The 16,144-nt window shown below is 44.8% G+C and overlaps 1 protein-coding gene across 1 annotated transcript in view; it reads left to right on the forward strand.

Moving 5' to 3' along the window:
• Positions 1 to 16,144, forward strand: part of PRKCE (protein kinase C epsilon) — a 316,511-nt gene that overhangs the window by 119,725 nt on the left and 180,642 nt on the right. Inside the window, exon 2 of the mRNA XM_083175726.1 lies at positions 821 to 884. Within this exon, the coding sequence (XP_083031852.1) occupies positions 821 to 884 (64 nt within the window). The remainder of the gene's footprint in view (positions 1 to 820; positions 885 to 16,144) is intronic.

The raw sequence follows: 16,144 nt of genomic DNA on the forward strand, positions 1-16,144 counted from the left end.
CCGGCCAGAAATTCGACAATTGACAGTCATTTCCGACAAAACAGTTCTGACTTTTAAAAAATTTGGATTTGACTACCTTCCATGCTGCTGTTAACAACTGCATTGAAGGCAGTCGGATCCGAATTTTTAAAAACACTAGGGGCCAGATTCTCTAAGCTTCAAAAGTGATAAAATGGAGAGTGATAAACAGCCAGCCAATCAGCTCCTACCTGCCATGTCACAGACTGTGTTTAAAAAATGTCAGGCTGATTGGATGGCTGTTTATCACTCTCCATTTGATCACTTTTGAAGCTTAGAGAATCTGGCCCTAGGTGAGTGCTGATAGTTCCCGTGTCGGTTAATATCGGCACAGATTGAATAACCCCTTTAGTCTTTTCACTGCTTGATAAATCAACACAGTAGCGAGAAACCAGCCAGGTTGCTAATACTGCACGCTGATCTCTCCATTGTCTGCTCAGATGGCAGTGATATCTGTGGTAAGTTATGGCCTGAGAAAGGTGTCTCCATAATTTTCTCTCTGTAGCTCCAAGCTGCATTTATCACCCCTGTCTGAGTAGAGAACATAAGCAGGACGGCACAGTGCCTGCAGCACCAATGGTAGTATGTGTCCCGGTGAGACCTCTTGTACGGACATGCCCTATCAATAACAATAGAAGTAACATTAGATACACAACATAAGAAAGTGAATTATATTGTAAATGTACACGTTATTGAGGCATAAAGGTAATTACTGTATAAACCAACCCAGCGTGTTTTAGTCTTAAGTATTTTTGTTCCTTAAACTATACAACTAAATATGTTTTTTTTGCTCATTTTTTAGATCGACTTGGAACCAGAAGGAAAAGTATATGTAGTGATAGATCTTTCTGGCTCTTCCGGTGAAGGTAGGTACCTTTCCACTATATTTAATCGTTTATGATACAGCTTTGGTTCTTGTGGGTGATAATGAATCAACGTTGCCCACTCAACACACCAATGCTCCCAATATTTTTTCCACTCTCGACCACTTGTGACTTTCCATGGAACTCGCAGCTGATCTTTAGCCAAACTATATTGATATACATGCCAGAACTCATATTCCAATTATTTAGTAAACAATTGTTTCTTTAAAACAGTACTTTCACACCTGAGCCGTGCCCCGTTTTCCCATCTGTTACTCAGAAATAAAGGTTCCGGTTACATTGACTGTGATAAAAGATTTATTGTAGCTTCCATACTTAGGACAAGTCTTCGTACACATTTCTGACATATTTCAATGGATTTTCGGTACTTGTTTCCTAGCATGGCGCCACTGATGTAGATTGTATGGCATCGGGTGTGTAAAATCGGTCGCATCGCATGTGACCCGATCGCATGCGATGCGACCGATTTGTGCCGATTTTTAATTGTACAGCCACCCTGATGGCTGATTCCTATGTGAAATGCCCCCCAGACCCGATTTTGCATTGTATACCCACCCTGATGGGTAATTACTATGTCAAATGCCCCCCCATTGTTAACGTCACGCCACGATCTACGCCAACCCGAAGCGTGGCGAGTGCAGCGGTACGCATCCTCCGACCTTTTCATTCCCCCACTATCCTTGTCGGCGTGGAGATGATTCTATATAGTGTGGAGAGCGCAGCAAGCCACCGAGCCCGAAGCGTGGCTAGCGCAGCGAGCCCCGCATTACTTCTCATGTATTCCGCGGCCCCTCGTCGGGGCTCGCTGCGCTCGCCACACTTCGGGCTCGCCACACTATATAAAATCAACTCCACGGCGACGTCGATACTGGGAGTATGAAAAGGTCGGAGGACGCGTACCGCCGCCCCGCGCGGGCTCGCTGCGCTCGCCACGCTTCGGGTTGGCACTGATCGTGGCGTGGCGCTAACAATGGGGGGCATTTCACATACTAATTAACCATCATGGTGGGTATACAATTTAAAATCTAGTCTGGGGGGGGATTTTACATTGTAATCAGCCATCAGGGTGACTGTACAATGTAAAATCGGGTATAATCGCGTCGCATCGCATGCCATTGTAATGGCATGCGATGCGACCGATTTTAAAATTGTATGGGAACGTCTTTAAACCCCGAAAAAATCGGGTCGGTCGGGTCTGATGGGACCCGACGGGCGCCATGCTAGGAAACAAGTACCGGATTTTCTTGAAGAATTAAAACTTTTACCAAAAAAAGGTTCCCATACTGGCATCAGTGGAAAATCTGCACTATATTACTAGAGACTTCCTGGACCTCTTTTAATAACTGGGACACAATCTAAATTATACCCCTTTCACACCAGAAAATGCAAGAACTTTACAGGGAATTCGGTCCCGGGATCATGCCTGGGCACTCCTGGGTTGACCCCTTTCACACCAGCCTAGCTTCCCAGCTCCCCCGGGACTTTGTCTAGACATGTGAACCCTGCTAGCTAGCAAAACTGTGGCAAGGGCATGATGGGAATTGTAGTTTCACAACAGCTGGAGGTCCTTAGTTTGTACATGCCTGATCTATACCCTAACCCGGAACAGATAGGGACTGGAGGTGGGGTGGAGAGTTTGTGGGATAAAAACTGTCACAGCTCAAAGTGAAAGTACATTGCAGAAGTCATCATCATTTTGACGGGCTTTTAACTAGTATACTAGATACATGATAGCTGGGGAATCTGATGGGTTTCTATGGGCAACGCCTCCACTTGGCCTCTTGAAAAGGTTTGATAAATCTTCCCATAAGAGCTGAGAAACTCATTATATTCAAATTTATAGTAGAGGTCATTAGGGATTCCCTCTGAGAACGCGGGAAGCCTGGAATTCATCACATCATTGTCCTTCAGGCGCTAATTATTTGTCAGATATTTGTGTTGGATGGTTACTGCAGTATCTGGTTTGGATATGAGTGGTGTAGCACAGAATAAGGAAAAACAAATGTTATGTAATCTGGTTGATTCACGGCATCCATCTGTTGTGGAAATGTTTGTGCCAGCTCACTGACTTTCCTCAACTGGTGCGCTTCGCAGTTCTCTCCCAGCCTTCCGTGTGATTTTTTTTTTTATACCCCTGTTTTAATATTGTGTGAAGTTATTACAAACAGTTAATAGTAATCCCCACTTGCTTGAATGGGCCTAATTTCTTAACGGTGACAGCCAGTGTTTATGGACGTCTGCTTCGCTGCCCATTTCAGCAGCTTAATGCCACACCGCTGAATAATTCCGGCAGTTCCTAGGCATCACTAGCCGTGCTAAGCTTCTCCGCGTTTTGCAGACTCCGTCTTAGAAAAGCACAACTCTAAAACCTGGCAAAATTCCAGTTTTAGTTCCTCAAAGTTATTAATAGGAGTAACTTGTAAGTTAGAATGAGCGACTTGTGAGTTTTTCTGACTCCTGCCCAAAAACACAATCTTCAGAGGAGCTGATAAATTGGATAACAGAAACTCCACATTATTTAATTTGCTTGTTTAAACCCAGGCGATGCAGGCCGCCCACAGTGAGCTTACTTGCCGATCGCCACAACGGTTCCAATGTCATATAAAAGAAAAGAAAACTTCTCTCATCTGTTTTTCTGTAGGCCAACTTGTGTGGCCGAATAAGTAAAGACCCGTCTCTGTTGGCACCTACTATACCGTTAAAGTAATGTCACATAAGCACATAGGGCAGGGGTGGCCAACCCGCGGCTCTCGAGCCGCATGCGGCTCTCCCCCTGTTAATGTGCGGCTCCTGCTCCCTCTCAGCTGCCCGCCACCCACCGTCCGTCCCCATCTCCCATCCCTCCATTACCCGCTGCTGCAGGACAGGAAGAGGGAGCTCACTGTCAGGCCCGCTGCAGCGTCCCTCCTGACCCCAGACTGATTGATGGCGCAGGAGCGCGGGAGAGGTGACGTCAGGCGGTGCGGAGAGGCCGCGTGTATCGGCAGAGACAGGACCTCATGCAGGAGAGTGGTGGATCGGGTGCTGAGAGGAAGAGCTGAGGTGCCGCCAACCTCCCCAGTGTGAACCGCTCCCAGAACCTCAATACACGGCAGTGTAGGGAGCAGCTGGGCGCCTACCTGACCCGGCAGTGCAGGAGCGTGACCCGCAGCGGACACCCAGCACCCGGCCGTGCATGAGCTGCTGAAAGAAGTGTCCGGCGCCTACTTCCTGCGCTGGGAGAGACAGCAGAGAAGAGGCCCCGGCCGCAGCCTTACTACCCGGCGGTGATTGACAGCCTGAACCTGCAGACGGGGGAGCAGCACCCAGGACTGGGATTTCAGAGCGTGACCAGCAGGAGCCGGCAACTGACACGGGCTGTAAGGTAGATGCACCCTAGATAACCCGCCTGTCCAACACCCCCTAAACCCACCAATCTTGGCCTTGCACCCACCTAGGCCACACAGGGGCATCAGTAGGCCTTTAAGACCCCCTTCAGAGACACAGTCGCAGAACACACTGCACACACCCTGGGACACAGGTGATCAGCAGAAAGGGGCCTTGTGTAACTGGTATTACGGCATTTGCAATAATGTGTAACGGGCATTACGGCATGCAGAATAATGTTTAACGGGCATTATAAAGTACAAAATTATGTGTAACAGGCATTATGGCATTTTCTATAATGGGCATTACAGTGTGTGGTATAATGTGGCACCGTGGGGGTATACCCAGCACCGTGGGGGCATACCTGGCACTGTGGGAGCATATGTGTATCTGGCACTATTGGGGGCATATGTATATATGGCACTGCACTATTGGAGGCAAATGTGTATCACACCCACCCAAGGGGTCCAAATAGACCACGTCCCTTTTTTGGCTTGCGCGCCGAAGGCGCGCGCATGTTGTTGGCTCTTTAGCTTGACTACAGATATTTTTCGGCTCTTTACCTCTGACCGGTTGGCCACCCCTGACATAGGGCATTGGAGGGAATTCTTGGCAGTGATGATCTTTAACTTTGACTCCTCTGAACCGGACTATAGGTAGTGGAAAACTGGGGATGGACTTAAAGCTTTCTCATTGCTTCCTCATTTTTTTTTTTATCCTACTGTACCTCTCCTTAAATATTACAAACCTCTATCTGGCATTCCCAGCAAACATTTATCCTCATTTCAGTTGATTTAAAATACTGCTCATCTGCCCTACGCTTGCTTCCCATATCCTCAAGATTTCAAATGAAAAGACTCACCTTTAAAAAGCCCTCAACACCATCACCCCTTCATACATCTTAAATCTTATTTCAAACTCATACTCTCCTGAAATATTACGTCTGACGTTTATTTATTATTTATTATCAGTTTCTTATATAGTGCACACATATTCCGCAGCTCTTTACAGAGAATATTTAAACATTCACATCAGTCCCTGCCCCAGTGGAGCTTACAATCTATATTCCCTAGCACATGTACACGCACACACAGACATTCTAGGGTTAATTTGTTGGGAACCAAATAGCCTACCAGTATATTTTTGGATTGTGGGAGGAAAAAGGGGTACTTATGTATTATCTGGGCTGCCGATTTTTTGATTGTATGCCTTAACTTAAGGCATACAATCAGATGCAATGCGATATCGCATCGCATACGACCATATCGCATGCGATGCGATGACCCGATTTTTCCATAGGATTCAATGTTAAAATGGACTAAGTCCATTTTAACATGGAATTCAATGGGAAAAGGGGGTCCTTTTCATACCCCTACTATCCAAGTGTGCATGGAGTTGGATATAAACCTGTGGCGAGCGTAGCTCGCCACCGAGCCCGAAGCGTGGCGAGTGAAGCGAGCCCCGCGAGGGGACGGTATTCTGTGTCCCCTCGCGGGGCTCGCCACGCTCGCCACGCTTCGGGCTTGGTGGCTCGCTGCGCTCGCCACAGGTTTATATCCAACTCCATGCCCACTTGGATAGTAGGGGTATGAAAAGGACCCCTTTTCCCATTGAATTCCATGTTAAAATGGACTCAGTCCATTTTAACATTGAATCCTATGGAAAAATCGGGTCCATCGCATCGCATGCGATATGGTCGGATGCGATGCGATGCGATGGACCCGATTTCAAAATCGGCAGCCCAGTTAGTACATAAGTACTGAAAACGGAGTACCCGGAGGAAACCTACGCAAGTATGGGGAGAATATACAAACTCCACACAGTTAAGGCCATGGTGGGAATCAAACCCATGACCTCAGTGCTGTGTGGCAGTAATGCTAACCACTACACCATCCATGCTGACATGCACCTCACCTCCTAGGTACCACCTCTTACTTCCACCTATAAGACTTCTGTACCCACTTATGAAATTCCCTATTGTGCCCAATATGAGTCTTACACAGCTTTCAAACCTTTAATTGCTCTTAAATAACTAATTCATACAGTTAAATCTACTCCCTCACTTATAATACCCACACTAATCCCTTATGGGAACCACTCACATTGTTCAGAGTTACATGGTACAAAGTGTTGTCAGGCACCTTGTCCACATCCTCAGAATGTTGACATGTTCACAATGTGAAATGTCACCTGTCTTGGAATCCTTCGGGAAGGTTAGGTTTAGGCACTAGGGATTAGGGATAGGAGTAAATTACCAATCCACCACTTCCTTAGAGGTCTGCACTGGAATCCACATGCCACTGTAGCCATCGGGACCAGGAAAGTACCTCTAGATCACTAGGGTGGTTATGGCCCCACATGCTGCAACATCTGCCGGGACCACGTAAATAACGTTGGGCTACCAGGGACATTATGGTGGCATGTCATCCATGTAGATATGATCAATGTTGACCTCCTGTTGTTGACCTAACATACCCCACCCCACCCTTACACATGTCCCAATCTCCAGCTTTGGCCATCTCCAGTTGGAATATACGCTTGGAGCCCCCCTGATCCTCATGTTCATGAACCTCACTCAGTGTAGGTCATACTTGCCATCTCGTCATGAATATCTACTAAATATTTTTCCGTACAAGAGAGTAGACCACCTGCCCATCCAGTCCACTTCCCCAGTGATTGCACAGACGATGGACATATTGTCGTAATTGTCAAAAATAAGATTTTAAAATTGCCAAGGCACACCATGAGATCCCCACAGGGCAAAACACATTGGCCCCCACAGGGAAAAAACAAACAAAAAACTATTGGCCCCCATATAAAAAAAAGCAATCACACTGGTCCACACAGGTAACAAAAATAAAATACATTGGCCCTTTACATAAAAAGAAGAGACCAGTAAATAAAAGTTGAACTGGTGGTTCTGCTGTAAACTGGTTTGGGCATCTCTAGATCTGGAGGCACTAGAGAACAGCTCAAGGCACACTAGTGCCTACAAATAAATAAGAATTAAAAAGGGTTGAGTTTACCTGAAGGGTAAAAAAAGGGGCAGACTAGATGGGCCAAATGGTTCTTATCTGCCGTCAAATTCTATGTTTCTATGTTTCTAGTGTGCCACGGCACAGTGGTTTGAAAAACACTGCATTACATGATCAACAAGGCCACCCTTCTGAGTTAAGCATTTGGAACCTACTTTCTGGAAATCCTGTGTTTGCCCCTGCATGATGAGGGGCCTCATTACCTAACACCTGCCAAGAATCACCAGCTTGCTGCCATAGTAAGAATATACAACATCTCTAACAGAGTAAAAGTCTATCTGTCATAGCCCCATCACCTGCAAGTATTCAGCAGGTAGCAGAGGTGTCATAAGGACAATGGGTGCAGGAGAGTTCAGTTATCCTAGAACACTTCCTGATAACAGTGGCTATAGGGTTTTTCGTTTGTTTTTTCTTTTTCCATAACAGATTTATTTCTAATGTGTTTGGCAACAGGAAGAAGTGTCTGTTATTTTATTCATTAATTTATTATTTTAGTAATCCACACTTGCAAGCCGGATCAATGTAATAGTGCCTCTACATAGGTACAAAGTAGAGGCAATATTACAGTGATCCGGCTTGCAAGTGTGGATTAATCAAATAATAAAGGGACCTGTTTGGCATCAAGGAGCCTGCATATTTAAATCTATGGCTGCGTATACACACTGCGTTTTAGCAGGATGCAGTCAAGCAGGAGCTGTTTAGCAGGATGCAGTCGAGCAGGAGCTGTTTAGCAAGATGCAGTCGAGCAGGAGCTGTTTAGCAGGATGCAGTCGAGCAGGAGCTGTTTAGCAGGATGCAGTCGAGCAGGAGCTGTTTAGCAGGATGCAGTCGAGCAGGAGCTGTTTAGCAGGATGCAGTCGAGCAGGAGCTGTTTAGCAGGATGCAGTCGAGCAGGAGCTGTTTAGCAGGATGCAGTTGAGCAGGAGCTGTTTAGCAGGATGTAGTTGAACAGAAGCTGTTTAGCACGATGCTTATGCAAGAGGATATGTACACAAGGCTGCTGCATCCTGCTAAAACACAATGTGTAGACAGAGGAACCTGCATCCTGCTAAACAGGATCCTGTTCAACTGCTTCCTTCTAAAATGCAATGTGTAGACGCAGCCTTATACCTGATTAGCAGGATGTAGTTGAACAGAAGCTGTTTAGCAGGATACTTATGCAAGAGGATATGTACACAAGGCTGCTGCATCCTGCTAAAACACAATTGGTAGACAGAGGAACCGGCATCCTGCTAAACAGGATCCTGTTCAACTGCTTCCTTCTAAAATGCAATGTGTAGACGCAGCCTTATACCTGACGACAGAGCTAAACTGTGTAAATATCCACTTATGGATGCAGTTTATATTAGCCAATGTCCACTGAACGATGAATGCGATACTTGAATCTGCCTTATGTTGTTTGTCTGTGGCAACTCTGTGGTAGCTATAGTGATGGACACCAGTCGGCACTGGGGCCGGATGCGGCCCTCTGAACCAGAATCGCGAGTGAAATAATTAACTTCACCATGTGGCTCTTTCAAAATGTGTCGGTAAATAATGAGTGCACCTGACGGCTGACCTGGAAAACATGAACTGTTGGGGGTACTTTAGGATCGAGGTTGGGAACCACTGATCTATAGTATTGTTTTAATTTCTCAAGATTCTTTGAGGGTGACGTGTCGTCCTATTGAAGATCTCTGGGTTTCCCATGCTGCCTGAGCATCCCTCTAAAGCAGTGGTTCCCAACCTTTTTTCTCTCCCGTACCCCTTGATTAGGCTTTTCATTGATGAGTACCCCCCTCCTCTCAATTTATAATATAGACAGTACTTATGAGTGGAGTAGAAGTGAGCGCTATGTGTATCCTTATGCATGTCCTTATATTAAGGAGTAGCGGACAGGAATCGTGCCCTTCCAGGTCTGGCCGCTGGCTGTGTACTGTCTCCAGGGTTCCCACTTACACCTGTAGGATTAATGCGCCTGCTTCTTCCACCCGTGTCAGTGCAGGGCAGATGATCGCTGATGTCTGAGGGCAGCACAGGTAGCTCCCATTGGATTGCTGGTCAGGCAAAGCACAATGAGACGCTGAAGACAGAACCATAAGTGACACAACATGGTTCTTCTCCATAGCAATGGGTCTTCTTCTGCCATCAAAAGACTTTTTCATCTTCCGCCATTACCAATATTATTTTCAAATACCCCCAACTGGTCTGCAGAGTACCCCCAGGGGTACTAGTACCTCAGGTTGGGAACCACTGCCCTAAAGTGATGCTGTTACTAGTTTAAATTGATTTAAGTACCTATCAATACATGTGACTTGGAGAGGGGTAGATTGGTGTTTTATTTGAATTGATTAACTCGGAATAATATTGTAAAAGTTAGTAAATCGAGGCTGTAGCCTGTAAGGAAATAGACTTTAAAACTATCTGTTGCCGTGGAGATAAAGCAATCCCTGAAAGATGCCAAGCACACAACAGCGTCTTACTGCCGGTCCAGCTTTATGAGATGTGCAGTCCAATGAAGAGCACTGTACTAAATACAACAGGTGAATACATCGTTAGGAGATAATTAGTTGGTGCATTATTTCAGGACTAGTAACGAGTGATAAAAAGAATAACACTCCTTAAATATGCTTCTCCCTTTTTTATGTTTACAGCTAATTCATTTGTTTTCATAGATCATTTTTTAAAGTGTCTTAAAATGATTTTAGCTATATAGCACTTTTGTGGCTGCACAGTCCACATTTGGCGCGATCCCAGTTACCTAATGGAACATCTGGCAGTTGCAGCGGTGGAGTGCGGAAAGATCAATGACAGTTGCCTGACAGTTTTGATCATAAGAAAGCTTGTGTTATAGAGTTGCACAAGATTAATAATGCCACCTGGCTTCGTGTCGCTTAAACCTCCCTGTGGTCCAGATGTACTAAGCTTCAAAAGTAATAAAATGCAGAGCGATAAACAACCAGCCAATCAGCTCCTGGCCTGCGATATGGACACTGGAACTGAGTTCATAATCATAACAGACATGATACATCTCTACTTGTTACCTAGTAGACTGCACAGTGCAGATGCTGTATATCAGGCTGCTTTAGTTTACAACACACAACTGTTCTATCATATCCAGATTTCTGCTTTTTAAGTCTTCTTGGTTGCTGTGTGTTACAGCTGGGATTACTAGATTTGTATTGCCCATGTGGGACATACACCGGGCACATACAGTTTTGTCGTGATCAGGCAAAATCGCCATTTTCCTTCAAAAGAGCTTGAAATATCAGCCTTCGGTTTGCTCTATCCTGCGGCGCTTATAAAATTGGGCCTGATTCAAACCTGTCTTCTAGGCCGCGTATACACACAGCCTAGAGAAGAGATCAGCACCTCCCCGCTGAATGCACAGGCCCACCGTGCCGCCCGCATCCCCTCGCTAGCATGCGTGGGAATGTGTATGAGAACACATCCCCTTGCATGCGGCCAAAGTAGAGCGAAATCATTCGATGGTCACCGATCATCGAATAATTTCTCTTCCCTTTGGTAATAAGTCAGTGTAAACTTCCGCCACAGATCGCCGAATATCAGGCATCGACCTGCCTGCGTTCCCAGGGAAACGCCCAGCGTTTTCATGGTTACACCCATAAATCGATGGGCGTTGTCCTGCTCCAGCCCCTCCCCCACCCATCCCCTCTGGAGCAAACGGCGCGGCGAGTGTTTGCTCCAGGGTTTGCACACGCGCATATTCATGCAAGCGCAAACCCCCCACCATCGGACACGGGGCCGAATTCGGACCCAAACCAACGTGTAACTTGGCAATAGCAACCAGCATTTTTTATGTTGTAGCTAAAAGTATCGACCGCTTACTAGAGCTGCCTGAAAGAGGTTTATTCCGGCGCTCGCCGGGGTAGGATTGTGTCACCACATGGAGTTACACGTGTCAGACTAAACCTAAGAATATGTTATCGGCGGCACCTCATCTGACAAGATACAGTGTGCGGACGCCGGGATCATTTTATGCCCCCTCAGCTGAATAATCAAAGCACAGGTGATTAGACAGGGAAGCCGTGTCTGCTTTCAGCTGCTGTAATTAGAATTTCACTAACCCATTGCAAGTCGCACGCGGATCAGCGGCTCTCTTTGATGTTGAACATTGTGTTGGCTGTGTAAATTTTATTAATCACTTTCAAGTGTTTGAAGCTCTTACAGGAAGAACACAGAAATATATTATGTTTCCAATGTAAACTAATGTTTTTTGTTTTTTTTATTTTAATCGCTGAATTCTAATGGCGGGATTTCAGGGAACTATTCATTTTCTATCCAGCTGCGTCTTTCACACTTCGCAAGTGCCAAACATGGACCATTGTTTAACATTGCTTCCAAGTTCCCCCCTATAATTTGTTGCCGTTTCACGTGAACCATTTTCCACATGTTTATTAGATACTTTTATGATTTTTTTTATTTTTTTAATTTTTTATTGCAAATCCAATGTTACAGGGTTTCCATATAAAGGACATTCATATACATGAATGACGTCGCAGTATGAATTTGTACACAGCCGCTGTGCAAAAATATACAAATGGAGCAGCTGCTGGGATTTGTATTGAGATGGCCGCTGAGGAATCACTGAGCTGCCCCTGGCATCCATAGACAAAACCACCAGATTTACATTGGTCAAACATTGACCTCCTGAGTAGGTCTATGGAAGCGCAGAGCCATTGTAACTGCATATGGGATCGAAGGCGTCAACTGTATCACGCGCCTTAAACATTCTTTGCAAACCATGATTTCAGTCACGACTCCCCCATAACTGCCCACAAATGCTCCCTTTCTATCAGTGTGCAATTTAGTAATAATACGCATGACCCAATAGGGGGGCAAAAAGTGCTTCACTTTGTAAAACATCGGCATTGCATCCAGTTCTGAATCGTTCCCTTATTCTCATCAGATGTCATTTGGCTAGTCCCTGCACCAGGACCATCTGTCATCTGTGCTAGACTGAGGGCTAGAGGCACTAAGCTTCAAAAGTGATAGAATGGAGAGTGATAACCAACCAATCAGCTCCTACCTGCCATTTTTCAAACACAGTCTGGGACATGGTAGGTAGGAGCTGATTGGCTGGCTCCATTGTATCACTTTTGAAGGTTAGAGCATCTGGCCCTGATGCAGTACATACAGGGTGGGCATCTATACTTACCTCAGCACTCTGCCACACCTTCATGGGCGTGTCTTTCAGTATCTGAGCCTGTCTGATCTCACTGCCTGACCGAGGAGAATGTTACACAGAAAGGGTGTTGGTACTTGTTTCCTAGCACCGCGCCCACGATTTTCAATAGTATGGCATCTTATGCATTGTATCGCATTACATGCCATATAGCCGCATGTGATGCGATACGATTTTTAATTGTATAAGCACCTAATGGGTGCTTTCAATGTTAAAAGCACCCCCACACGGGTGCCATCGCGTCGCATACCATTGTAAGGCTTATGGTATACGATGCGATGGGCGCCGTGCTAGGAAACAAGTACCATGGTGTTTACTGACAGAGCAGCCCCACACCATGCTATTGTACTTTATCATTTCTTTAACATCTTGTTGTTTGTATATATGGGAAACGGCACAAATTAGGTGTTTTTATTGCTTTCGTCTTAATGCTATACAGGTTGAGTATCCCTTATCCAAAATGTTCAGGACCAGAGGCATTTTGGATAACGGATCACTCTGTTGCTCGTCAAGCTTTCTGAGTAGTTGGGCTGCCTCAAAACCCCTGACCCCACCCCTGCGAAATACTGCAGCACATGGTTGTGATGGCAGGACAGTGCCCAAAAAGGGGGAGTGTCTCACTAAAATTGACACATCTGGGACCCAAGCAGCATGTCAATGTCATGTAGCGGCAACGAGGGTTTAAGTAGGGGAAGGCTGTCACAGTGAAAACAGAGATCACAGGGTTGTTCAAAAGACTCCCTGAAATAACAGCAATCTCCCTTTCTCCCTCATTAGTCTAGCAATCTCCCTCATTTCACCTAGCCCACATTACACTGTTACAATTTTGGGGGAAAAAGAAATGAGAGATACATTTACATTTCATTATAAGCACCATTTCCCAGCACTTTAGCAAGTTATTATTATTATAATTTTATTTATAAGGCGAAACAAGTGTTTCGCAGTGCCGTACAAAAGGAGCAGTACAGGGAGACATAACTTGGCATTACATTGAATAAATAACAATAATAGAGTACAGGTAAAGAGCGTCACAGTTCAATACACATTACTGCTTAAATATAAGTAGTGAGGACTCAATCAACATACTACTAGAGGCTTGAGGCCAATGATGGAGATCAGTATGCGGACGAAGATGGTCACTGAGTGTTTGAGTATGGGAGAGCTGTGAGTGAAATGTGAAGAGAAGAGGGCTTTGACAACAGGAGGGAAGAGGGCCCTGCTCGGAGGAGCTTACAACCAAGTATAGTATCTCTTCCTAACTGCTTTGGGGCTCATCTACATTTGGATATGTCTTTTTAAATTACACACCCACGCTTCTAGGCGCTACGTTCACAATCTCTTTTCACAATCTCTCCATATATGGATCTACACACACCCTTTGGGTGGAGCATGACACGCCCCCTCAATGGGGCACTGTGCAAAATTCCACTACCAACCATAATGTCCCTGAAACTAGTTTTCAAAAGTAGGCAAGTATGCTATGGTGTCATATTTGTAAGTCTCATTTTGATAATGTAATAACATCATCCTAATTCTACTCCACAAATCTGTAGCTGCAGTATTGCTTCAGGGAAAACATAGTATTAACATACTAGTTGTTTATAAGTGTATCATTCCGTGAGAAAATAAACATATGCAATTAAGAGAAAGGACTTTTTCTTTGTGTACTTCCCTAATCTGAGACATACATTTATAATGGACTTCATTTCATATGGGGTTGAATGTATTTATGACTGTAACTGGTTCAGCTGTTCTCAGCCTGGAATATGTTATTGTTACATCAAGTAGTGCACTGTCCTGCGGGGTGCCCTACAGCCAGCTGGCATTATCGATTCATCTGTGATGCCCACAAGTGCTTCAAACACATACAGGCTGTAGTGCTTTATCTGCATAGTGGTTCTACTCTGAGGGGCAGATGTATGAAGCAGTGATAAGGGAGGAGAAGTGTTATCACCGGCCAATCAGCTCCTGGCTGTTAAGTTACAGGCTGGGTTTAAAAAAGCTGATTGGTCAGGGATAAAGTACCAGGCACTTTATCACTTTTCCTCCCATATCACTGCTTCATACATCTACCCCTGAATATGAAAGATATTACCTTAACCATTTGCGCGCCAACATCTCAACAATGTTCAGAATATCTGCTAAAAATGCCAGCATCGCTCACATTTGTTATATAAATTCAAATACAAAAATGCGTAAAAAAAAGTTTCTATTTCCCATATAAGGTAACATTACAGGTCATTGTGATGAATAAAAAATGTTTGCCTGGCAATTTTCACACCAATTTTGACAAGTTCACTTGGCACTCAAAGGGTTAAGGTGCTCAATTTTAAATAGCGAATCTCACAACCAAGCATTTGCCAACATTCTGTAATATCTTCTGCAAGTACTACATTTTACTATTAAATAAAGAATATAAAATCGAATTACAAATAAAATCCAAAGTAACGCAAATATTCTGCTACAATTAATTGTTATAAGATACAGTTATAGGTATAATAAATGTATGTATAAGGAACTAAGGGGAGAATTCAGATGGCCGCGGTTATTTATTGGGGGCTATTTATTTTTCCCCGAAGTAAACCTGCCGGCAGTCCATATGGGGTTTTTTGTTAGGCATCTAAAAAAATTCCCGATAACTAAGGGGTTAACGGGTGACACGACCTTGTTAACGCACTAATGGTACTTATGTAGTATCTGGGCTGCCGATTTTTTGATTGTATGCCTTAAGTTAAGGCATACAATCAGATGCGATGCGATATCGCATCGCATCGCATACGATGCGATGCGATGCGATGACCCGATTTTTCCATAGGATTCAATGTTAAAATGGACTGAGTCCATTTTAACATGGAATTCAATGGGAAAAAGGGGTCCTTTTCATACCCCTACTATCCAAGTGGGCATGGAGTTGGATATAAACCTGTGGCGAGCGTAGCGAGCCACCGAGCCCGAAGCGTGGCGAGCGAAGCGAGCCCCGCGAGGGGACGGTATTCTGTGTCCCCTCGCGGGGCTCGCTACGCTCGCCACGCTTCGGGCTCGGTGGCTCGCTACGCTCGCCACAGGTTTATATCCAACTCCATGCCCACTTGGATAGTAGGGGTATGAAAAGGACCCCTTTTCCCATTGAATTCCATGTTGAAATGGACTCAGTCCATTTTAACATTGAATCCTATGGAAAAATCGGGTCCATCGCATCGCATCGCATCGCATCGCATGCGATTTGGTCGGGTGCGATGCGATGCGATGGACCCGATTTCAAAATCGGCAGCCCAGTTACTACATAAGTACCGCACTAATTCCTATATCTATCTTACAAGGAGAACAGTGTGTGCTGTATTTTGTAGATTGATATTAGTAGACAGGTTTCTTTCCTGCCATTTCACTAAGAACCAATAAATCATTGATGACAGGCAAGTGTATTAAGCTGCATCCTCCTGATTGGTTGTTTAGATCACAAATTGTGAAAATTTCAGCTGAAGTTTTCAGCTGCCTGAGTACCAGCCAGTGCATTCTGGGATCCTTCTGCCCAATTCTGTTATGTAACAATTAATCTAAGCAGATTGTTTTTTCTTTTGTCTTTGCATATTTAGAATTCAGACAATAGCAAGGACTTACATTTTTTTTTTTTTTTTTAATATTCGATAAATGTATTA

This window comes from Crinia signifera, chromosome 3 (genome assembly GCF_055691185.1).
Source record: "Crinia signifera chromosome 3, ASM5569118v1, whole genome shotgun sequence".
Taxonomy (NCBI): Eukaryota; Metazoa; Chordata; class Amphibia; order Anura; family Myobatrachidae; genus Crinia; species Crinia signifera.